Raw genomic sequence first — 24,837 nt, forward strand, 5'->3', positions numbered from 1 at the left:
CAGATCAAAAATAGGAGATATGTGGGAGTTTTTCTTGAGGGATTGTTTGTTGCCCCTCTCCTATACATAGATCTGCATGATTTTAGACTAAAATCAGAGCTGATGATTCTAAACTTATAAAATCAAACAACCCTCCTCTCTCTCTCACACACATTTCTGCTGCTGTTGTTGCTTCTTCTTCTTCTTCTTCTTCTTCTCTCTTTTCATCAAAAAAAAAAAGTCTTCTCTGCAATGCAACGCATTGGTTTCGCCAAGTAACCGCACATCACTATCTCAACTGTCGCACAATAATCTAGTTAGGGAAAACGTCATCATCAGTATGTTGCTCCGTGGAATTTTGTGAAGCAACAGCTCTGGAAAAGACACATCTTGATCGGTACATATATTTTAGAGTGATGTAAACTACTTAAATATATATGGGACTCCCTCGGTCGTCCCGATTATATATAATAGTATATAATACTCTACTGAAATGTCATGTCCTTTCACACCTACTTTATGACGTAATATTGTAACCTTTAGGTTTTGTTTCCTTTAAATAAGAATCGAGTCGTCACTTGTTGGGATCATGAATCTTTAAACAATGTCTGCTCATTAAGGACGCGACCATTCGCCAACAAGTGTATTGGATGTCTATATAAGCGTTACTCGTGTCTCCTTCTAGCATTCTACAATAAGAAAATCCTAAATGCTTGTAAAACAAAAATTGATAATCTTTCATCAGTAACAGTGATGGATATATTGCCGGAATTAACTACCGAGATATTACAGCGCCTCCAAACTGCAAAAAGCCTTTTAGCACGCAAATGTGTATGCAAAGAGTGGAATACTGTCCTTTGGGACAAAAGAATTGGCCTTCTTTTTGGTTTTACACCAAGAATGGGGAACGATTAAGTTACTCAACTCTTCTATAGACGGGAATACTTCATCACGATCGTAAAACCCAACAGTCACAGCGCCCCGAATAATGGAACCTACGATGATTGGACTAAGTTGCACCCAGTAATTGGATCTTGCAATGGTTTGGTATGTTTTTATGTTTCACACCACGACATACAAGATCCTGTATATATTATGAATCCAGAAACTGGTGAGCACCTCCATCTTCCACAACTATGCATCCCAATTGCACGAGATCAAGTACTTTCATGGTATCCACGATACAACGTAATTGGGGTTTCGGCTACTGTCAACGTACCAATGAGTACAAGATAGTTCGAATTCACATGGCTGGTAAAGTTCAAATACACACTCTAGGATAAGAAAGGGGATGGAGGAACATAGGGGAGATTCCTTATATATTTCGGAGTTCAAGTGTGTACGCACATGGTTGTATTTTTTGGCAGGATCGTTGTCAGCAGAATACTGGCATAATATCTTTCAATTTGCACACTGAGACGTTCCATCCATATTCTCCACCCTCGCATCATACTCCTGGGAGTGAATTTTGGATAGATTCTTATCCATCACTTAGGATGGTCATGTTCGGAGTTCGCCTTTTATTTTACTACATCCATGAGGGGGTTGATCAGGCGCCCCAGATAGATTTCTGGGATCCCATTTCCGAAGAAAATATTCATACATGGGAACCTGGCGGGGAATGGAATTGGAATTATAAAATGAGCATTTTCTTGGAAGAGAATGGGGACGAATGGCCGACTTATGACCCGATAGCCTTTGGAAATAACAACGACCTCTTATTGTGGCAGAATAGGCGTTTATTGCGTTACAATACACTCACCAGAACTTGGATTGAAATTTGAGGGATACTACCGTTGGAAACATGGGTTGCAAGTATTCCTCACATGAGGAGCGCTGTCTCGTTGAAGAATTTTGGTGGACAATAGGAAACGTGTACTCATGATGTCCATGCCACTAACACATTCCTTGGGTTAAATATGTAGCTTTTTTTTTCCTGTTGTTTATGTTTTCCTAAGTTGTGCTTTTTGTTTTTGATTTTTTGTTTTTAGTATTTGGATATTTTTTTACATGTTGAAATGTACAATTTAGTTTATCAACATGATAGTGTTGTCGCTAAAAGTTGGGTCATTGTTTAACTAGCCAACCTTTGGTATTTTCCCTTTTTTGTGTTACACATGTAGTCCAACAGTCCGGGCCAACCCAGTCAACCTATGTAATTAGTGGAAAAGTAAAATTATTTAGATATTTCCTAAGAGCTCATTATATATTTTAGTTTGTTGTGTGGACTTTTGTCAAGCAACAACTCTGAAAAAAAAACACATCTTAGCGTGACGTAAACTACTTAAGTGAGAGGATGTTTTAAAAGAAAATAATTACACTCCTCGTTGGTTGTGGATTTAATCTTTATCATAGCGATTATGTAGCTCCTTACCCCCTGAAAAAATAGGATACGTAAGGAGTTATAAATATTTATATTAAAAGGGAGGGACATTTCATGCTTTTCAGGTCCCAAAGACTACCAACAAACCATTTCTAATGTTTTCCTAAAATTGCAAATTTTCGTTATGCTTCATTTTACAAAAAAGTGGCCATAAAATGGACTCTCTTACTTAGAAATATATACCACCAAGCAGAAAAAATAGAGCATATAGAATTAAGAGGATGTGGTGTATACAAACCGCAATCACACATTAATATCTCCTTCTTCGCACTTGTATTACATCTTTTATACTTTGAAATATGGTGCACAAACAATTAATCACGTGGAATGTGGTGCAAACTATAATTTTCACTTCATTCACTTTAAAAACTATGATATTCAGTCTTCTCTGCAAATAAAAAACTATGACATTGGGTCGCAAATTAACCGCACCTCGTTCTCTCAACTATCGTGCAATAATCTGGTTAGGGCAGACGTCATCATCATTTTGTAAATCTGTGGACTTTTGTCAAGCAACAGCTCTGAAAAAAAACACATCTTAGAGTGACGTAAACTAAGTGAGTGGATGTTTCAAAAGAAAATAATTACACTCCTCGTTGGTTGTGGATTTAATCTTTATCATAGCGATTATGTAGCTCCTTACCCCTGAAAAAATATGATACGTATGGAGTTATAAATATTTATTTTAAAAGGGAGGGACATTTCATGTTTTTTAGGTCTCAAAGACTACCACCAAACCATTTCTAATCTTTTCACAAAATTGCAAATTTGCGTTATGCTTCATTTTACAAAAAAAAGTGGCCATGAAATGGACTCTCTTTCCTAGAAATATATACCACCAAGCAGAAAAAAATAGAGCATATAGAGTTAAGAGGATGTGGTATATACAAACAGCAATCTGACATTAATATCTCCTTCTTCGCACTTGTATAACGTCTTTTATACTGTAGAATATGGTGCACAAACAATTGATCACGTGAAATGTGGTGCAAACTATAATTTTCACTTCATTCACTATAAAAACTATGATATTCAGTATTCTCTGCAAATACAAAACCATGACATTGTGTCGCATTTTAACCGCACCTCGTTCTCTCAACTGTCGCACAATAATCTGGTTAGGGCACACGTCATCATCACTTTGTCACAAAACAGCTCTGAAAAACACATCTTAGAGTGACGTAAACTACTTAAGTGAGTGGATGTTTCAAAAGAAAATAATTACACTCCTCGTTGGCTGTGGATTTAATCTTTATCATATCGATTATGTAGCTCCTTACCCCTGAAAAAATAGGATACGCATGGAGTTATAAATATTTACCTTAGTGATGGGTCTATGACATATCTGCGACGAATTTAATGTCCAAATTAAGGAAAAGTAATAACTAATGGATACTGTTTCTGGTTCGCATTAGGGGTTCTACTATTTTAAGAAGAAGTAAAACTAATTGAAACAACATCCTATTGAAGTCTCACGAATTGAGATTTAAAATCAGTTACACAAGATACTGTTTTTGATTGACATGAACCATGCATCCTCATAACAAATCAATTTTAAACTTTCTCATACCATATAGTTAATCGGCTGCAACACATACTTACTTCTGCTGAACTAACATGAATGGAAATCCTAAGTAGTCATTCAACAAACGAACCCCACAAAAACGATGTAAATTCTGATCAGAACCTTAAAGGACCATCAGGAGTTTTCTATCACGAGCCTAATTAAAACTCTTTTACTGGAAACCATCTCTCACAAACTTACCGACCAAATCAATACTCTTTCATTACAACACCATCTATTTTATCGATCAAAATAATATCAACCGTCCTTGTCCTACCTATTGATTGAGCTGAATGAAGTGATGCCTGAAAAATTGGAAAATTCTGATCTCCAATAACCCAAATCAATCGTACCTTAAAACTAGATCCCATATCGTTATGTATGTGCGACTCAAACTCTATGTTTTGTTGGGGGCGAATTAGTCAACAAAAAAATGGAATGCTATTATGTTAAGTTGTGGTATTTTGTGTTTCGTTAAATTATATTGTGCTACCAAACGTCATTGGCCCTACATAACCATGGTTTTACATAAACATTGTGTGGTAACTCATACATGTATAAGTCCTTATTCCTTGAACCAAAGTATGCGTACTTTGCTGCTCAGGATAACCGGAACTAGAGTCCGCGTACCAAGTCCGCGTACTGTCGGAAGTTCACATCCCGTGAATTTCTGTTGGAGTTTGTGAGCTGAAAACAAACTTATTCCGGGTACTTAAGTCCGCGTACCAGTATGCGTACTTAAGTTGGTTATTTTCTAAAAAACGATTATTCGTGAACTTAAACTTATATAAACTAAGGAATGCAAGTTTGCAAACCGTGGCTATAAAGTCATGAATCGATTCGAGTGAATCAAATCGTTTTTACTTCGATTGTGTCTTGTATACTTCTATAAAATCTAAGCAATTGAAGAACTCTCTAACTAGTTCATTTGAGTCATTTGAACTAGTTATGGTAAAGAAGAATATGGTTGATATGAAAGTGCTCATATGGCTAACCATTTGGTTAACTACTGTTGAACCAACTAAGTGTACATGTTTGGGTACAGTTACACAAACCTAAATAAATGTGCATTTCATTTGTGTGTAACAAGCTAAGTTTTGATCTAAGGGTTGAAAGATATTATCTTGAGTCTAATCAGGTTTTCATTTAACGGTGAATATTGAATGCTTTGTTACTAAGCTAACATTGATTGCAAACCCTGATTTGAAAGACTATATAAAGGAGAACTCTAGAAAATGGGAAACCTAATCCCCACACCTCCCGTGTGATACTAGTTGTATTACCTAGAGTCGATTCTCCTTTAACCTTAGGTTTCTATTGAGACCTTGTAGGTTAACGACTTGAAGACTTCATTGGGATTGTGAAGCCAAACCGATACTACTTTCTTGTAGTTGTGTGATCTGATCTTTTTGTTTCTGAAAAAGCGGGGGGTCTAACAACAACACCCAATATTTCGCTTAGCAATCTGTATGGACAAACTCGAATATACTTTTAAGAGAATCAACAAGACTCAATCAATTAAAAGTATATCTACGAGTTTATATCTCTATCCTTATTTGACTTCCTCAAACAGAAACTATAAGTACTAATCAAATACAAGGAATAACTTGGACGGTACCAAAGACCAATGTCCAAGGATCAATCAATATCAATCAACAGCCAAAGGTCGGATTTCCAGTTGATTAGATGAAACGCACAACCTGTATTATTTCTATTAAATAAACAAATATAATGCGGAAAAAAAATAACACAGACACCAGAAGTTTTGTTAACGAGGAAACCGCAAATGCGGAAAAACCCAGGGACCTAGTCCAGATTGAATACACACTATATTAAGCCGCTACTGACACTAGCCTACTCCAAGTTAACTTCGGACTGGACTGTAGTTGAACCCTAATCAGTCTCCCACTGATCCAAGGTACAGTTGCACCCCTACTCCTCTGATCCCAGCAGGATACTACGCACTTGATTCCCTTAACTGATCTCACCCACAACTAAGAGTTGCTACGACCCAAAATCGCAGGCTTAAACAATAAACAAATCTGTCTCACAAGACAAGTCTATCAAAGGATAAATCTGTCTCCCACAGAAAAACCCTAAAAATTTTGTTTCGTCTTTTGATATAAAATCAAGGTGAATAGAAACCAATTGATAATTCGGTCTTATATTCCCGAAGAATAGCCTAGATTAATCAATCACCTCACAACAATCTTAATCGTATGGTAGCGAAACAAGACGTCGTGGAATCACAAACGATGAGACGAAGATGTTTGTGATTACTTTTATATCTTGCCTATCGGAAAAATCTCACGATCTCAAGGAAATCGATATGATTGTACTCGCACGATAGAAAATGCAAGATCAGATTACACAACTACGATAAAAGTAGTATCAGTCTGGCTTCACAATCCCAATGAAGTCTTTAAGTCGTTCACCTGGTTTTAGAAGAAAAAAACCAAAGGTTAAAGGAGAATCGACTCTAGATTACAAACTAGTATCACACGGACGTGTGGGGATTAGTTTGTAGAGTTGCTATATGTCCCCTTATATAGTCTTTCAAATCAGGGTTTCGCCTTGCTCACAAAGCAAACACTATCCACCGTTAGATGAAAACCTGATTTAGATTCAAGCTAATATATCTCAACCGTTAGATCGAAATCTTACCTTGTTATACACAAATGAAATGCACGCTTCTAGGTTTGTTAACCGTACCCAAATGTGTGCATAGTTGGTTCAGTAATAGTCAACCAAAAGGTTAGCCATTTGAGCATTTCATACCAACCACTTTCTTCTTCACCATAACTAGTTCAAAGTGACTCCTATGAACTAGTTATAGAGTTGTTCAATTGCAAGGAAATCTCATGTACTACACAAGACACAATTGAAGAAAAGATGATTTGATTCACATGAATCGGTTCATGAACTTTATAGCCACGGTTTTCAAAAGCATTCCTTAGTCTTTATAAGTTAAGTTCAGAAATCATCTTTAGATATATAACCTATACAAGTTCGCCGACTTGAAGTACTGGAAAGAGTTTGCAAACTCCAGCAGAAATTTTCGGGTTCGAGAGCTTCGCTGGTTCGCGGACTGGGTTCGCGGACTTGGCTCATATAGTTTGATAACTCGGCAGAAATTCTCGGGTTTGAGAACTTCGGCAGTTCGCGGACTGAGTTCGCGGACTTGGCTACTAGCCGATTTCCAGTATGGGACTTATGCACATATGTGTTTCCACAACATACTTATGTCCACTATGGTTATGTAATCTAAACTCTCATTCCAATCATTGAAACATTCTTAGAGGACGTTATATAGTTGTTACACTATTTCTCGTCAAAGCAATTTTCAAGATGACTGAAACATACATGACATACGTCACTAGGTAAAGAAAACATGGTCGAAGCGAAACGCTTACCAACACATATTTAGAGATATAGATAGGCGAGGTATACTCGGCTCGAAACACCAAATGTGTATAATCTAAGTATATATATATATATATATATAGCATACGACTTTTATCTCAAGAAGTAGGAGATAGAATAGATAGACTTTTGAGTGACAGATAAGTTCAAGTATTCACATACCTTTTGTCGAGAAGTTTCACCGGTTCCTTGAGTATTTCTTCCACTTGTATGATGAGTCGCCATGAAGTCCTTGAGTTTAACTACACTTATTATCCTAGTCCGAGACTTAGCCATAATAGACTAGAAATCAAGACTTATAGTTTTGATCACTAAAATTGACAAACATGCTTGATATAGCAACGCATGCGAGTTTGACCGAGGAATGCTCTAACAGTTTCTATCGTACTAAGTACAATCGTAAGATTGGCTTGAGATTGATTTCTCCGATAGGAAAGATATAAAAGAAGCCACAAACATCTTCGTCTCATCGTTTTTGATTCCGCAATATCTTCTTTCGCTAGTCGATTAAGATTATTGTGAGGTGATTGATAATTCTAGGATGTTATTCGGGAATATAAGTCCGGGTTGTCAATTGGTTCTTGTTCACCTTGATTTATCAAAAGACGGAACAGAACTCGTAGGTATTTTTATGGGAGACAGATTTATTTATTACCGTAGACTTTTCAGTGTGATACAAATTTGTTTATTAAAGTCTTCGACTTTGGGTCGTAGCAACTCTTAGTTGTGGGTGAGATCAGCCAAGGGAATCAAGTTCGTAGTATCCCTGCTGGGATTAGAGACGTAAGGAGCGCAACTATACCTTGGATCAGTGTGAGATTGATTGGGGTTCAACTACAGTCCAGAGCGAATTTAGTTTGTAGTAGGCTAGTGTATGTAACGGCTTAATACAATGTGTGCTCAATCTGGACTAGGTCCCAATGTTTTTCTGTATTTGCGGTTTCCTCGTTAACAAAACTTCTGGTGTCTGTGCTATTTATTTTCCGCATTATATTTTGTTATATAATTAAAATATCACAGGTTGTGCGTTGAATCGATCGATTGGGAAATTCAACCTGCGGTTGTTGATTGAAATTGACTGATCCTTGAATATTGGTCTTTGGTACCGTTCAAGTGATTTCTCTTGTATTCAATTAGACTCGCAGATTTCTATTTGCTCGAGTAAGTATTGGATCGAGTATGTATACTTTTATTAAGATTGAGTGTGACTGTCTAGTTGATTCTCTTAAAAGTATATTGGAGTTAGTCCATACAAATTTCTAATCGAAATATTGAGTGTGGTTGTTAGACCCCCGCTTTTTCACAAACCATGTAAGATGTTACTCGGTAATTTTCACATGATCATCTTTCGACTCTCATCAAGAATATAAGATGAACTTGGTCGAAGCGAAAGCTTGCCAACACATATTTCGAGAAATATATAAGCGAGTTAAACTCATCTCGAAATCTCAAATGTGTATTGTAGAAAACTATATCGTAATACGACTTATGTCTCAATATATGAGATAGAGTAAAAATAAACTTTCCAAGTGATAGATGAGTTTTAGTCTCCACATACCTTTTGTTGATGAAGTTCTACAAGCTCCCCTTAGTAGTTCTTCGTCTTCAAATGATGAACGCCGTGAAGTCTAATGCTCAACTACACAATCTATGTCCTAGTCCAAGACATCTATAAATAGGCTAGAAATCAAGACTTATAATTTTGATCACTAACATTGACAAACATGCTTGAGATAGAAACACATGCGAGTTCGACCGAGCGGTTTTCTAACAACTAGTTCGGCTTATGTGAAAGTTTCATAACAAGTCCAACCCTACACTGTAACTTTTGGAAAAAAACATGTTAATGGTTCGACTTATTTAATGAATATTGTATAAGCCGAACATATCATTAATAAATGTTGGGTTCATAATTTGTTAATGGTTCGTCTCATATTGTGAATATCGTATAAGCCGAACCTTGTAACTGCACTAGGTTCGGCACATATTGTGAATATCGTATAAGACGAACCTTATAAATGTACCAGGTTTGGCACATTTTATGATTATCGAATAAGCCGAACCTTACCATTAATTTTTGTTTGTAGTATCTAACCTTGTTATATTCTTTGTAGATCGTGCTTGGTGGACCTGTACCGATGGAAAATCAACCTGATCCAGTAGACGTAATTCACGAAGATACTAAAGATCACTTCCAAAATGATTTGGTATGTAAGAACTTGTTGTTTACCTTAATGTTGTCGGAATATTCTGAAGTTTTTCTTACTAATTAATTATTTGTGTTTGAATGAATGTAGACATGGAAAAGTAATACCGAACTACATGCTTGGGCTGAGGAACACGCAATGAAGATAAATTGTATACTATTTAAAGGACGACAAAGCCGAGGGGATCTTTTTGAAATGATTTGTGGGCGAAGTGGAAGTGGCGCTAGCAAGGCTAAAAAGGGTTTTGTATATGTTGGGAAGACCGAGAGAAAGAATAGGACAAAGATGAAGAAAACAAAGTGCCCTTTCAAGATCGTTTTCTACCTCAAGAACAAGAATAAGTCCTTGAAAAAAGATGATGAATATTGGGTTATGAATAAAACAATTATGGATTGTCGTCATAACCACGCACATACACGTGACCTTCGTGGACATGCAAAAGTAGTGCGACTCAAACCCAAGGTAATGATAGAAGTGGATAAAATGACACGAGCACGTACACCACTGTCTAGGATTCTTAATAAATTGAAGGATGACGGCAAGAACAACAAGTCGACTATGCAAACTATCTACAACGCAAGAAACAAGATTAGAAGACTCAATTTGCAAGGTAGGGTAGTGATGCAACAAGTGATGTGGTTAGGGGTGAAGAATAACTACGCTTTCCAAAGGAAGTTGGATGACTTTGGATAAGTGACACACCTTTTTCTTTCCCACCCGGAATGCGTCCAATTGGCCTATGCTTCCCACAAGTTCTTATATTGGATTTCACATACAAGGCTAACAAATATGAGATGTCGTTGAAGAACATTGTTGGGCATACGTTCGACAAAGGTACCGTTCACCGTGGATTTTTGTTTCTTGAATAACAAGAAGAAAGAGAGTTATGTTTGGGGGTTAGAAAAATTGAAGTTAATCTTCCGGGAGGGTGCTCTTCCTAAAGTGTTTGTATCCGATCAAGATTCACCGTTGATGTATGTTATAAATAAGGTATTTCCGGATGCTTTCTACTTTCTTTGTACATTTCATATATGGTGCAATGTGAAGAAAAAATGCCAACCGATAATTCAACCACTTAAGATGAAAGAATTAGAGAATATTGGTAAACTACCAACGGAAAAAACGAGTAGAGAAAAAGAGGGAATTCTTGAAACAATATGAACACAATGAGATGTTGTGGGATTCTTTCCATGAAGAATGTGAAGCTTTGATATGGTCAATCACCGGGGATGTCTACGAAGAAAATGTTAAAATGCTTATTAATCATTGGAGGACCGACTACCCCGACGTTATTACTTACTTGCTCAAATATTTGTTGGAACCTAATAAAGAAAGGTTCGTGTCTTGTTTCACAAATCGACACAAACACTTCGACGACCAAGCCACAAGTATGGTAGAGTCGGCTCATTATCGGTTGAAGAAGAACCTTTTTGGATGTTTTCACACGTTTTTCACGGTATTTGATGCAATTGATGAATATTTCAAAAGTGATGTTGTGAGAATTAAAGCGGCGTTCGAACATAACCTTATGTTCAAACACAAGGATTACAAAAGTAAATGGCTACGGGGATTAACTTATAGAGTCTCCTATATATGCATTGACTTGTTGATGAAAAAAGTAGATTTGAATGAGATATTTGGCGCCAACTTGGAGGAAGAGTGTGTTTGTAAAATGAAGACATATATGGGACTTCCATGCCGCCACGTCATACTTCGGTACAAGGATGATATCATACCATTTGAGGATATTGATCATTTTTGGAAAAAATTAAACTTCGATCCTCTCCCAATCGAAGACGACGAGGATGATCTAAAGATTTGGGACACGACAAATGGGAAAAAGTTTGCGGAGATGTATAGGAAGATGTTCCGAGCTCAAAAACAAATCCTATGACACAACCTGACAAATTAAAAAAAAAAACAACAAGGTTTCTTCGTCAGGTTCGGCTAGTAACATTAGTTTCATGAAAGTCGAACCTGACATGATTCTTGAACACAAGAACTATTGTCTTTCCAAATAGAGTTTTTTCATTCATATAAAATGTGGATTACATCCCCATTACATAGTATCCTTACAATAAATTTCTAATATCCTAAACGGGTAATGAGAAACCTTCTAAGAATGTTGTAGTGATCTTCGTATTTGAAATTCTTTCCTTTCCATCTTTGCCATTCCTCTAGAGCTCGAACTTCAATCTCAGAGTTTGTTTCACCATTGATTCGATATCGACTCACAACCCGAACTAAAGCTATAAAGTCCATGACTTTGTTTTAATAGTTTCAATTCGTCAAAACAAGGACGCACTATCCCGGTTGTGAGGATTACATGTTTCCGTGCAGCAGGCTTCATGAATTCTAACCAAGTAGTACATACTCATCAGACCCTTCACTCGTCGTTCTTCACCCTTCTTTGGATAGTATGCTACGTAATTAGTGCAAAGAGACAAATCTTCTTCTAGAGTAAACTTAGGAGTTGGGGGTGCCTTTTTTTGAGCGTATGTGCTTTAGAATATGAAAAAACGTGTATGTATATATAGAAAACATGTTTACAACGGATATATCTTTCAAAAAAAGATTTGTTCCTAGATTTTCATGAAAATGTAAAAGTTCGGTTGATACGAATTTTGGAACAGAAGCCGAATCTGTATAAGTAACGACTATATATTCAAAATTTTGAAAATTCTTACAGGTTCGGCGTACCGAAGTTTTCCCGTTTAAGCTGAACTATTTACTGTGCTAAATGCCAATTCTGATTTGAATATAAACTACCACGATTACATTTTAATTAGGGTTATTTTGTTTTTGGTACTCAGGTTTTGTCCAACTTTTGAGTTTGGTCTAATATTTGTCCAGCTTTGCGTTTGGTACTTGGAAAAAGCGTTGACTCGCGTTGACTGTGTTATATCTTGACTTCTGTTACATAATTATTAATAAATTAAAATAGAAATTAATTATTAACTGAATTTACTATTGTATCCTTACTTATATTAATAGTTCAATGGAAACTTAAATTATCCTCTACTACTCTGTTTTACATAATAGTTCAATGGATAATGAGGGATATATCTCTACCGAATCTCGACGACTAGTTCTCTAATAAATCTCGGAATGCTTCTCCTCAACCATGTATAACACATTCCAAGCTCTTATCTTCCTGCATGGCGTATTCCCCAAAGGCTTTGAATTCTAGCATCCTTAAAAAAGAAGAATACGCAAGTTAGTATTAAAACAAAGCGTACCTATAAGCGCGGTGAAATTCGGAAATACTAACCTTCTCTTCATTAGTATCAATGGGATGATATTGATTGACCCATCTTAATATTCTGATATAATCTCGCATAGTATAGCAGATACTCTCAAATATTTCAGACAATTCCATCCACTTATGACGTTTTGGATTCCCATCTAACTCAAAATGGAATTCTTTAACTCTTTTCCAAAACAATCGAATGATGTTCATTAGGCCGCTCACGATAAGTTCGAATGAAATCTCTGACAAGAATTTTATCATCTTCAACGGTGAATAGTTCCATTTTTGAGTAGAAATGCAAAAAATAAAAATTGGTTTGGAGAAACAACACTAAGTTTAGTAAAAAAATTGTTAGAGAGGGGCAACACTATATATATAAATTTCCCAACGGATCAATGCTTTAAAATAAAATAAAAAAGTAGCCGTTAATGAAATTTAATTTGTCAGGTTCGGATTAAACTCAAATTATAGAATAAGCTGAACCTGGCAATTACAAAATAATATGTTCGGCTTAAAACTAGAATTATAGGATAAATCGAACCTTTGGTACACCAAATTCGGCTTGCAACTCAGATTACATGATAAGTCGAACCTTGGGAATACCAGATTCAGCTTGCAACTGAAGTTACAAGATAAATTGAACATTAATTTCCAGGAAAACTACTTAAATAATTAACTGTTACGCTATCGATTAAAACATGAAATTCAAGGTGTGCATAACACGATTCCAGTGCACTTATGCAAACATTAAAAAGATAGTTCAACACCTAAAAGTCAAGGTGTTTGCAACACCATCAAAGTCAAGGTGTTTGCAACACCATCAAAGTGTACTTAATACTAAAGAAAACATTAAAAAGAACTTGCAAACTTGAAAATGCACTTAACGACGACCCTTCATGTTAGTTCCACGACCATCTCTTCTTCATCCTTGGCGTTCATCTTCCGACACATCATTATTACCGGATGGGCCGCTAGTACCACCTCCACTTGTACCTTCACCAACTTTTCGAGACCTTTTAGTGGTAGGCCTTTGTGCGGGTACATCGGGTTCCTCGGGTCCTTGTTCTTTATTTATAATTGCATCCCACTTGTTATAAAGGTATTTTTGTTCTTCAACAGTCATAGGTGTTTTGCAACCAAGTTTGGTTTCAATTTTTTTAACATCTCCTTACCCGCGACAACCTATTTTCATTTTTCAACAACTTTTAACCGTGAGATTGAAGACAATTTTACCATGAACTAATATATATGAGAGTATAAAGTGAAGTCATTCTCACCTTTATCTTGAAAGCCATCACTACTTCTTCGAAAGTAGACTTGGCGGAGATCTTGGTTGCTTTCGCCTTCCCCTTATCAGCTACCTTTTGACTTTTCTTATTGATAATGAAGGGATGAGAAATTTGGTTATACCAATCCATGTATCCCGGATCCTCATCACATGGATCATCACCTAAAGGTGCTAACTTGGCAACATCTAATTTTTTAATATCTAGTTTTTTTCAATACTCAAGGGTAGGTTCGGGATCATACTTTGGTTCCCATGGTGAAGTTGTGTTTTTAGTTCTATTATCACCCTTTGGCATCAACCTGAATTTCTCGTCAAACAAAGGAACCTTTTGGATGCATCCTAATTGACGGAGTACTCGCCGAGGATTGTATATTACATAACCACCGGGATAAAACAATGGCCCATGATACATACCCACTGGCATATCCTCATCTTCAACAAATTCATCTTCTTCATCTTCCTTCACATATGGTTGAAAAACGACGTCATCAACACCTATTGTGTCTAATTTCTCTCTCAAACTTGCCACAAACTGTTTTTTATTCGTTTTCTTCGAGTCCTCGTACTCGTACCTTGCTGTTGTGGCTCTGTATCAACCCACTCGACATCTTTTTCAAATGTTTTGTCCAATTCCGAAATTTGGAAATGGTCATATGCCCACGCTTACTTCCAAATAACCACATCCAAAAATTAAATGAATTGAAGTAATATAAATAGAACACTAGAAATTGTTTGCTTGGACACAACAAAGTAAGAATGAAATTTGAAAACTCAGTGCATTGTTGCTTATAATTAACAAGTCTTATAAGCCTAACATGACAAGTACAATGTTCGGCTTGTACGTGAGTACAATAATAAGCCGAACCAGACACTGATGACCCATAAATTTTGAAGTTTGATCGTCGAGAATTACCTGAAGCATAGTGAAGTTTCCTCCAATGTTTTTACTTGTCAACCTAGAGGCGGTCGCAAGTTGGTCCAACAGGTAAGCTAGCGCAGCCGTTCCCCAAGCATACTTGTTAACGGTAGCTAGTAAGCGATTCCGGTTTGCTTCACTTTGATCTCGTCCATTACCAACACCCCATACTTTAATTTCTCCTTTGTACCCTCAAATTCCTTTTTCAAGTTAGTTAGCTTGATCTTCTTATTCTTCTTATTTTTCCCACTGAGTATGAAAACGAAATCGACATCTTTAACGGATCGACAAAACTCCAACTCAGTTTTGTATGCATCGCAACCAAGAGTTTCCTGGTACAACTGGTAGAGATACTCCCAACTCATGTCATAATAATCAGCATGCACGCTTACACCCCTTGTTTTAAGGCCTGTAATTTTACTCGCATCATCATGAGTGATTGCTATCTCTCCAAAAGGTAATTGAAATGTGTAAGTCTCTGGAAAAAATCTCTCGGAGAAGGCGGAGGCCGTCACACTATCATATTCCTGATGTCCATATTGAATGGCATGCCATAAAGCAGAGGATTGTATGTAAGCAAGCACATCAGAAACCTCTTCAGAAAGTTTCCATTCCGCTTCCCTATGGTGTCTCAATACTCGGATTGCACGGTTTTGATCAGGAGTCTCATAAATTCTTTTTGCCCAAGAATCGGGGTACCTAATCAACACATTTCCTCCATATATGGGAAGACCGTGAGGCAAACCATCCGATCGAGGTGAAATTACGTCATCTTCATCAGGAATGTGTAAACTTGTAATCCGTTGTTCTGCAACTTTCTTCTCTTTCTCGGGTTCTGCAACCTTCTTTCCTTTCTCGGGTTCTGCAACCTTCTTTCAGTGGAAGGCGTTACCTCCATCTTCTTCCTATTTTTAGATGCATTGTTCCTGACACAAGTATAAAACTTATAAGCCTAATACTTCGAACAACAAAGGAGAACTAACTATATGAAATATGGATTTGGAATACCAAAAATTTGTCAGCAAATCAACAGGTTCGGCTAACCCGAAGTAACACAAATGAGCCGAGCTATGTCTTAATCTTTTGATTATTTTACGCAGTCAGCTTATATGTACAAATTACTTTCAAGCCGATCCTACATATTCGGCACAAAACGAATAAGCCGAATCTATATTTATGAATTGAAACACATAATGAATTCATAAATTAAGCCGAACCCCTACACATGCACAATTTATGAATTCTAACAATTCATATTCGGCTCAAAACAAATAGTATCGAATAAGCCGAATCTATACTTATGAATTGTAACACATATTCGACGCATAATGAAATCATAGAATAAGCCGAACCTATACACTAGCACAATTTATGAAATTCTAACAATATATTCGGCTCAAAACTAATCGTATCAAATAAGCCGATCCTAAATACATGGCTTCTATGTAACTAAGTTCGGCTCAAAACGAATATGAACTGGTAAGCCAAACTGTTCATATGCACTTTCAGAGTTCAGTTTCAAGAACAGTTCGGCGCAGAAGCCTAACCCTGAACTGTAACTGCCGAAAAACCCTAATTTTGATGTATTAAACCTATTATACCAATCAAAAACATCAAATACGAGATGCGTTTCTAGAACTTACTTTCTTATTCTCATTTTAGGAGTTGGTTCTTCAGTGTGTTCTTCCGGTTCGATTTCTGGTTGGATTTCACTTTGTTTTTCAGTTTCTACAACATCTTCATCTTCAATTGGTTCTTCAACTGATTTCTTAGAACGCGTTACTTTACTACAACGACCCATTATATAGTTGAGTTGAGTTTAATCGTCGATCAAATTTTAACGAATCGACGATTATCAGTTTTGCGGCGATGCGATGAAAAAAATGGTGAGGATTCGGCTAAGGCAGGGGAGGAGGGGAGGAAGAAGAAGACTAATTTGAAATTGATTTTAATAAATTGATTTTAGGTTTTTGTATTGGGGGCAAGGGTAAATTAGTAATTTAAAAGGTTTAAGGATATATAGGTAATTGAACTATCCGTATGGTACCCCTTATAAGATCACCCAAAGTGGGACTATTGTTTTGTATGCCCTAAAATATGATTCCCAATAATAGGATTCCAAAGAAAATCCCGCTCGGACCTGTCTCGGCCAAGCCTTCTAACAAAAACTACGATACGACGAAGGCAAACTAAGAGCTAAGACTAGAAATGGGCGCGCTAAATATCTTGGTTCCCCCGGTATATAGCACATTTTGGTAACACGGATATTTTAGCATCGACTGTTCTTGGTTAGCCTTAGACTAACCCCTATGGGCTAGATATTTAGCTGCTAAATTGACCATCCAGGTCAGATTGGGCAACCTCCTAATCCCTATGGGAAGGCCAACCTAGCCGAGAAACGCCCAACGATTTGGCGTTAGACGCCTAACAATTCGGTGTTTTTGGAACGCCGAACCAAGCGGCGTTGGACCTTGTCAACTATAGTCTACAGTTTACGAATTAAATAGAGCTCAAATTCTATATAGAGTACAAATTAAACCAATAATCATGATAGGTAGTGATGGTGACTACTTCTTAGGTCGTGTTTGGTATCCTGGATATCCTATCCTGGGTTGGGTTATCCAGTAAAAAACTGTTAAAATGTGTTTGTCTCACTACAATTCCAATTCTGGATAAGGATTACTAAACCTTCCTTGATTTTAGGAAGTATAAAAAGTGAGGTTATGGTATTCTTCCAAATACCTGGGATACCTGTATCCTCACCTGGGTTAGACAGTTATTTTCCTTTAAAATAAGTATTTATCTAAGAAATAATTATTTATATTAACCTATTTTTGTAGTCAAACAAACACAAATTAACCTAACCCAAGATATGATAGAATTTTAGACAAACATTATTAAAAATAACCATTAACAAGGTTATTATAAATTAATTTAAGATAAACTTTTCCAGAATATGTTATCCCGTTTCCAAACTCTCAAACAGACCCTTAATAGTTATAGTCTACAGCTTACGAATTAAATAGAGCTCCACTGTTTATATAGAGTACAAATTAAATAGTGCTCAAACAAATAAGGCAGTGATGGTGACTAGTAATTGTCTGATCAGCTATAGTTTATAGAGTAAGAAAGAGTGTTAGTATTATATTTATTATTATTAGTTTAGTGAGATGATAAGTGACGCATCAATTGTGTGTTGCATATGAGAGAAATAGAGGGGGTCTAGCGGCTCTAGCCTAGTAGTCTAGTGAGAGGATAGTTTTATAGAGTAAAATATGAATTGTGTAAAGTGACAGGTGAGAATTCAAAATGATAACGCCTTTTATGCGGCATTTCCCTAAAATATTCCTCTAACGCTGAACTATTCTGGATCACTTTTTGAACGTGAACGGTTCAGCGTTTCAAATTCGCTGATAGTTGAATGGGAAACACCTGCTAGGAGAGAACTCTTCACTATCACTATTAATTTTTCTCCAACACTTATTTTTTTTGATTTACAACACTTTTTGGCCAATCTAGCCCTCAAAACTAGCCCATAAGGCTATTTCGCCCAAAGTTGAAACCCTAGCGAACCAAAATTCTCGAAAAGGTAGATTTTAGGGTTTCGGTCGAAATTCCGTGGAATAACAGGAGAAGATCTCAGCTCTGAGAATTTCTTACACCGCAATCGAACTATTTTTGGAGATGCCTGCCTTCACTTAAGCCCTGCAAAAGTGTAAGTTCAGGAGTTATTGGAGCGCCACATTCTATGCAAGACTTTCAAGTTAGGGTTCTGAACTGTCAAATGGGAGTCTGATTTCCATCTTTTTTTTTTCATTTTCAGGTTTCAATTCAAGTCCAGCGCTGTTAGGGTTTCATCATCAAGAGTTGTTCAGGTTATTTCTTCACTCCTCACCTTTTTCATTACATAAAGTATAGCATCTTCTCTTTATGTTAGTGTATTGGAAATTTATAATTTTCTTATCAGCTGTGAATGCAAAGTCTAGCCAAAATGTTTAAGTGGGTTTTTAGGTGTTAGGTGACATTTGATGTGTTTCAACTACAATCTCATGAGCATTTAAGTAGAAATTTATTTGCGGGTTTTATTGAGTTGAATATCTGGATAAGTAAGGCATATATCATATATGGATATATATGGACCCGCGCTGATTTCAAGTTTGTTTTCCCCTTTCTCACTACAACTGATCCTTATGATTTGAATGCTAGTTTGAAAGCAAATAGATAAGGAAGGTTCATTGGATTCAAAAGATGAACTGCATGTACTCTTCTATTTTCTTTTCTATATCTATTTGCTTCCACCTAAAAAAACGAAGAACAACATGTTGAGAACTTGAGAAATGCCAAGTTGGAATCAAAATTTTAGACACACCATTATCTATTAATAGCTGCAAAGAAAAAGGAAATTTATTAGGTATATTTTAGACTGATGTTTCTTGATAATATTGCTATATGGATTGCAATTAAGAACATACAAAATTATGTCTTTTGAAATGAGATTTAGCTCTTTATTTGGGACTGTATATGTTTTTCCGAACGTACAATCAATCTGTGTCGAAGATGCAGATTGGTCAAGGGGTAATAGAGTTTGGATTGTCTGGTTAAGTAGGAAAGTTTTCCACTGGAGGGACTACATGCTTGAGTTTCGTATCATGTACAGAGGCCATGGAGTGTGTGGGGACAAGGTTGTAGTGGAATATAAACCTTTAGACTTTGAATGTGGTTACTGAAGGTGATGCACATTGTATTGTCTCGCTGAATTCCAGATTTATGCAAATACTCTTTAGTGTTGGCTGTTGTTGTGGATACATTAAAATAAATTCATTACTGCATAAACTCTAGCTAAATTTTCTCCTTTTGGACTGTTTTGAATGTGGTTACTGAAGGTGATGCACATTGTATTGTCTCGCTGAATTCCAGATTTATGCAAATACTCAGTGTTGGCTGTTGTTGTGGATACATTAAAATAAATTCATTACTGCATAAACTCTAGCTATATTTTCTCCTTTCGGACTGTTTCTTGCATCCTTATTTGAGTCTTCTGATGCTTGCTTCATTTTATGATGCAGTTAGGGCTTTTTTCAATCTTGAGTTGGGATAATTAATTCGCTCGAGATGAAAGACAAAACAAGTACGTTGCAATTTTTGACTACTCTCAGTAAAAGTTTCAGATTACTGTATTTATATATTTCTGATTGAAGAAGAAATAGTGAACTCATGTTGTTAATATGATAAGAACATATAACCTCAAATTGTCCTCTTATACGTCATGTAAGTAATAAATTAGAGGACAAAAATATTGAACATGCTTGCTACTTGTATCCTTGGCTAAACATGCAGGTTTAAGGCCTGTGGACCCCGCTCTCTGCTTATATGATTTCACATTTTTGTTGGGCTGGATTACTGTAGTCTAGCTATCATCTTTTAGAGACCTAATGTTGCACTTCTAAAGGTCTTATGTTACTAGATTCTCTCATAACATACGATTTATATTTTTGCATTTGATGCTCATTTTTCTTATATAGATTTTATTTATGTCATTTTCTTGTTTCTGAAGTAGTGAAGTGGTTGTACTCTGAAATAATTTCAGGTACTAATGTATAAGTTGTACTTTTGTTTTGGTTTTGTGATAGCTTTACACCACAATACTAATTTTGTTGGGAATGTGTTTTGATTTTTTTTGCTTACTGTTTGCCGTAAAGTCTTCTTCCTGTTGTGTTTTTGATTGCTGTAAAGTCTATTGTGTTGATTGAATCTTTTGATTTGTTTTGGATTCGCGCATTCAGGACAGACTTGTGTTATATATTCCACTGACTTTTGTTTGTTAAGATTTCATATGGAGGCTGAAAACAGAGGCTGAGCTTGAAAGCTATCAGCATAGCGGATAAACTACCCGTTGATATCTTCCTCTACCCGGATGATGCTGGCTCGGTAGTCGACAATGAATTTTCCTTTGATCTTAAAAGTTCATCAAAAACTGATGGTCTTCCTGTCCTATGTATTAGTTATGAAGATCAAATAGCGCTAGCAGGTGATTCTACCTCTTTGCTTGTTTTACCATCTCTAACTCACATGCTCAGAGATATGATTATTAAGTTTTCTTCTCCCACTGACAGAGACAAGGGTGGTTAAATTCTGTATCGAAATCCATGGAGCTAGTCAGAGCCGATGTGCGGGTAAGTGTTAGATATGGCTTGTACCTTATTTCTCTTATTATTCCCGTGCTTTTTATCAATTCGGGACCTGAATAAGATAGATAGAATAGTAGTCACATAAGTAGAAAAACAGAACTAACGAATTGCATAGGTCTATTGGCACTAGATTTACTTATTATACATTTATATCATTACAGATAATTGCATCGGAAACTGTTATCATCCTTAATGTGTCTTGGAACAGATTTTTTGCTTACTTTCACGAGGAGGAAGATGGTTCATACATTTAAAGGCTGGCTTGATAGCTGGACACCTGATTTTGATGGTTTTTATCTTAAAGATGGCCGTGATAATGCGTTTGTTTGGTTAACCGTAAGATGCCATATTATAAGGTAATTTATCCCTCTTTTTAATATTTTGCTTCCTGATTTTTTTTCCTTTCCTATTTATCTTATGAGATTTGTGTTTCAGTGCACTCAGTACAGGTCCTGCTATGCTGTTACCACGGCACGAAAGAACGGCAACAGTTGGTGTATTTGGTAAATCTGCATTGTCTGAAATTAAGAACGTTTGTGATACTTCGAAAAGCAGTATGCGTGACTGGATGGTTAACCCTAGGTATGAAATTCATCAATTAGGAATCTCTAATTGTTTATCTTTAGTAGCACAGAATTGGCTTGGATCTAAGTTGATTATTTTGCAGGTTTCGTGAGCACTGGTCAACACTTGTAACCAGAAATGGTTCATTTTGCTCACTAAGCTTCTCTGAGGTTTTCGGCAAGATTCACCACTATTTCAATTCAGAGGGGATTTCCTATTTAGTGGTGAGAGAAACTCTGTTCTCTGCAATGTTTCTTTCAGCTGAAAGCTTGGCGAATGCCAAAGCGACACCTCTGGAATTATTCCAATACTCAGATGTGACCGAGAAATTCACTCTGAAGCACCGTTCTTTTGAGGCCGTCGAGAAATATCTGAATTCAACTTTGCCTGATTTTACAGATGATGACTTCGAGGTATGTAAAGACTTCACTTACCTTCAAATTCAGCTAACATGATTAATTTTTTTATTTAGCCATATAAATACATGCTAACATGAACGATACTTCCAATTCAGCTCATCAAAGGGTGGAAAGCTAGTCTACGAAAATGTATTGCAGAACTGACGCATTATGGGTGGTGCACTGTACAAATTTTCACGCTCTATCACGTTTATTGGTATATACTTGGTGTATCTGTGTATGTAGATGATCTTTTTTTCCTTGTGCTAGTTCATTTATTTTTTTGCTTGTTTGTGTTGCGTGCAGTCAAGTGTACGTTCAGTCTGCAGGTGATTAAGAAGTTAAGCTTAAACTTACACAAGAACATCATAACGAATCACATCAGGCAGAATTAGATGAAGATGCTGATGATGGAACTCTTATTCCACTTACTCCATCTGCTCCAGCTCCACTTACTCCACCTGCTCCAGCATGAAGAACGATAGCGATTCAAGAAAAAGATGAGAATGGAGATGTCCCATGGATAGGTCCATCTGACGAGGACATCATTAAAGTGGACATTGATGGAGCTTACTTTAAACCTTTTATTAATAGCACGGAGAAGGTAAAATTTTGCCACTTAACTTATGTCAGTGATGCTTGACGATAATGCCGAACTCATTCTATGTCTTCGTATAAACTATACCTTGTTAAATATACCTTCACTATTTCTTTTAGTTCTTTCATCTTATTTATTAGTAGTTCCCAAGGTTTTTCCGAAGAAAATTACAAATGTCCAGTTTGATTGTTAATAATTTGCTAGCAATTCAAGATTGCAGCTTCATAAAATCCGTGGTCATTTAGTCGCTGTCCTTTCTTTTCTGCTCACTTAACTTCGTTTTTCAGTGCACCACAAGTTTATTAAGTGTTGGCATTGACCATGTATCACGTTCTTCTCCAGGATCCTAGCAGTTTTAAATTATGTTACCTAGATAAATCAGTTTAGTGTTTCTAAACTGGATCTTCGAGATATTTTATTTCCTTATCAGACTATAGCATCTTATTTCTCTTGGTCTCTGATCTTATGAATCGGTCAATCAAGCTTGGAGGGTATGCTGTCGTTGCTCGTCGGTACCCAAGTTCCCTCGTTGCTGCTGTTTCCGGGTGTTCAAGAAATTCTGTTTCTCCTATCTGCCACGAGCTTGAGGGAGCTAACGTGGCAGTTAAGTTTTCTAATGACCATGGCTTTCAGAAAGTGGAATTTAGCTGTGATTCGTTGCAAGTAATCACAGAGGTTGCAAAGGGACCTGCTACTGGGAGAAGGATGGCGAAAAACCAGGAAGTCCAGCAGACAATGGAATATCATGTCAACAAAATTTTGGAGGGGCTTACAACGATTAAACAGCCTAAGTTCATCCATATGCGTAGGGGTGCGAACAGAGTTGCAGATGACCTCGCCCACTATTGTCAAGATAAGGGTTACTTTATTTTATTTGGACTGGAAGACTTCAACAAAGAGGATTGGCCTCAGATTGCAAGGTTTCTGGACGAGGATGCTAATGGTGAGAAATACCCAGCGAAGGGTCAGAATAATAGGTGGTCCCGAGGTCCACAAGGAGACCAACCAAGAAAATATGGTATTTACCTTCCTTTATCTTGTGTAATTTAGTATTCTCTTACCCTATTGCATTTTTGTCTTGGTTAGTTTTTTTTTACTCTATATTCATGTTAAGTGGGATGTCTGCAGATGCCTGGGAAGACGTCCCCAAAAATAAAGCTGCCTGGAAGAAGGAGACAAGATGAGGCAGTAAAGCTGCATGGGACGTGGTAAGTATTTTAAGAATTCGGCCAGCCGTTACTTCTGCAGCATTTAAAGTGTAGTTGCAAGAGACTGTAAGATGAATATGGTCAAGATTGTCGAGCTACAAGAGCTGGCAAAACTTAGTTCTTATAACAAAGCCAGGATACGACTTATGAGTCGAGCTGTATTGATTTCGTGCTTTCACTTAAAGAGTAGCATTTATATTAAGTTAGGGCCGGTAATGCTAGCTCATTTAAGATGAAACTGTAGCTATATCAGTTCTGTAGCAGTTCAATAACTTTGCTGTAGCTCCTTGTTTTTTGCAGGTGGATCAGATGTCAGCATGTAAAGTGGCCATCCTGAATCAAAACTAACAAGTATGATGTATTAATTGCATATATATATATATACTAGGTATCAGGCCGGGGTTCAACCTCTATCGAATTTTTAAAGTAAATTGGCCGGTTTGTATTCTTTAACCTGTACTAAACCAGCCGGGTTATAATATTGTTTAGTTAGTCGGGTCATAATAGTCGGGATTTACGACCCCAACCATTACGAACGATCTAGGTCTTGTGTTTCTGTTGTTTTGTTGGTCGTGTCTAATCAGCCGGGGCCTTACGGCCCCGGCCCGGTCTCTTATACAAATTCCCGTATATTATTGGTCGGGTACCTTGGTCCCTTACCCAAATTCCCTTATCGTGGTCCCTTACGCAAATTCCATTAATTTATTGGTCAGGTAAAATCAGTCGGGGCTTACAGCCCCGGCTGTGGTCCCTTGCGCAAATTCCCGTATCTTGTTGGTCAGGTCAAATTAGTCGTCATCTAGGGTCCCTTTCACAAATCTAGGAATTACTAGGTAGTCCAGGAAACCCAGTACCGGTTACTCTCTAATCC

General features: G+C 36.9%; 1 protein-coding gene across 1 annotated transcript; it reads left to right on the forward strand.

The window, feature by feature from the left end:
* Positions 1-20,858: 20,858 nt before the first annotated feature.
* LOC113307536 lies at positions 20,859-24,502 on the forward strand. Its single transcript, XM_026555968.1, has 9 exons — positions 20,859-21,038; positions 21,124-21,183; positions 21,407-21,554; positions 21,634-21,780; positions 21,866-22,175; positions 22,277-22,377; positions 22,467-22,764; positions 23,242-23,776; positions 23,887-24,502. Exons 3-7 carry the CDS (start codon positions 21,436-21,438, stop codon positions 22,495-22,497), a joined length of 708 nt encoding a protein of 235 aa, XP_026411753.1. The 5' UTR covers positions 20,859-21,038; positions 21,124-21,183; positions 21,407-21,435; the 3' UTR covers positions 22,498-22,764; positions 23,242-23,776; positions 23,887-24,502.
* The last annotated feature ends 335 nt before the right edge of the window (positions 24,503-24,837 follow it).

Source organism: Papaver somniferum, chromosome 9 (assembly GCF_003573695.1).
Source record: "Papaver somniferum cultivar HN1 chromosome 9, ASM357369v1, whole genome shotgun sequence".
Lineage (NCBI taxonomy): Eukaryota > Viridiplantae > Streptophyta > Magnoliopsida > Ranunculales > Papaveraceae > Papaver > Papaver somniferum.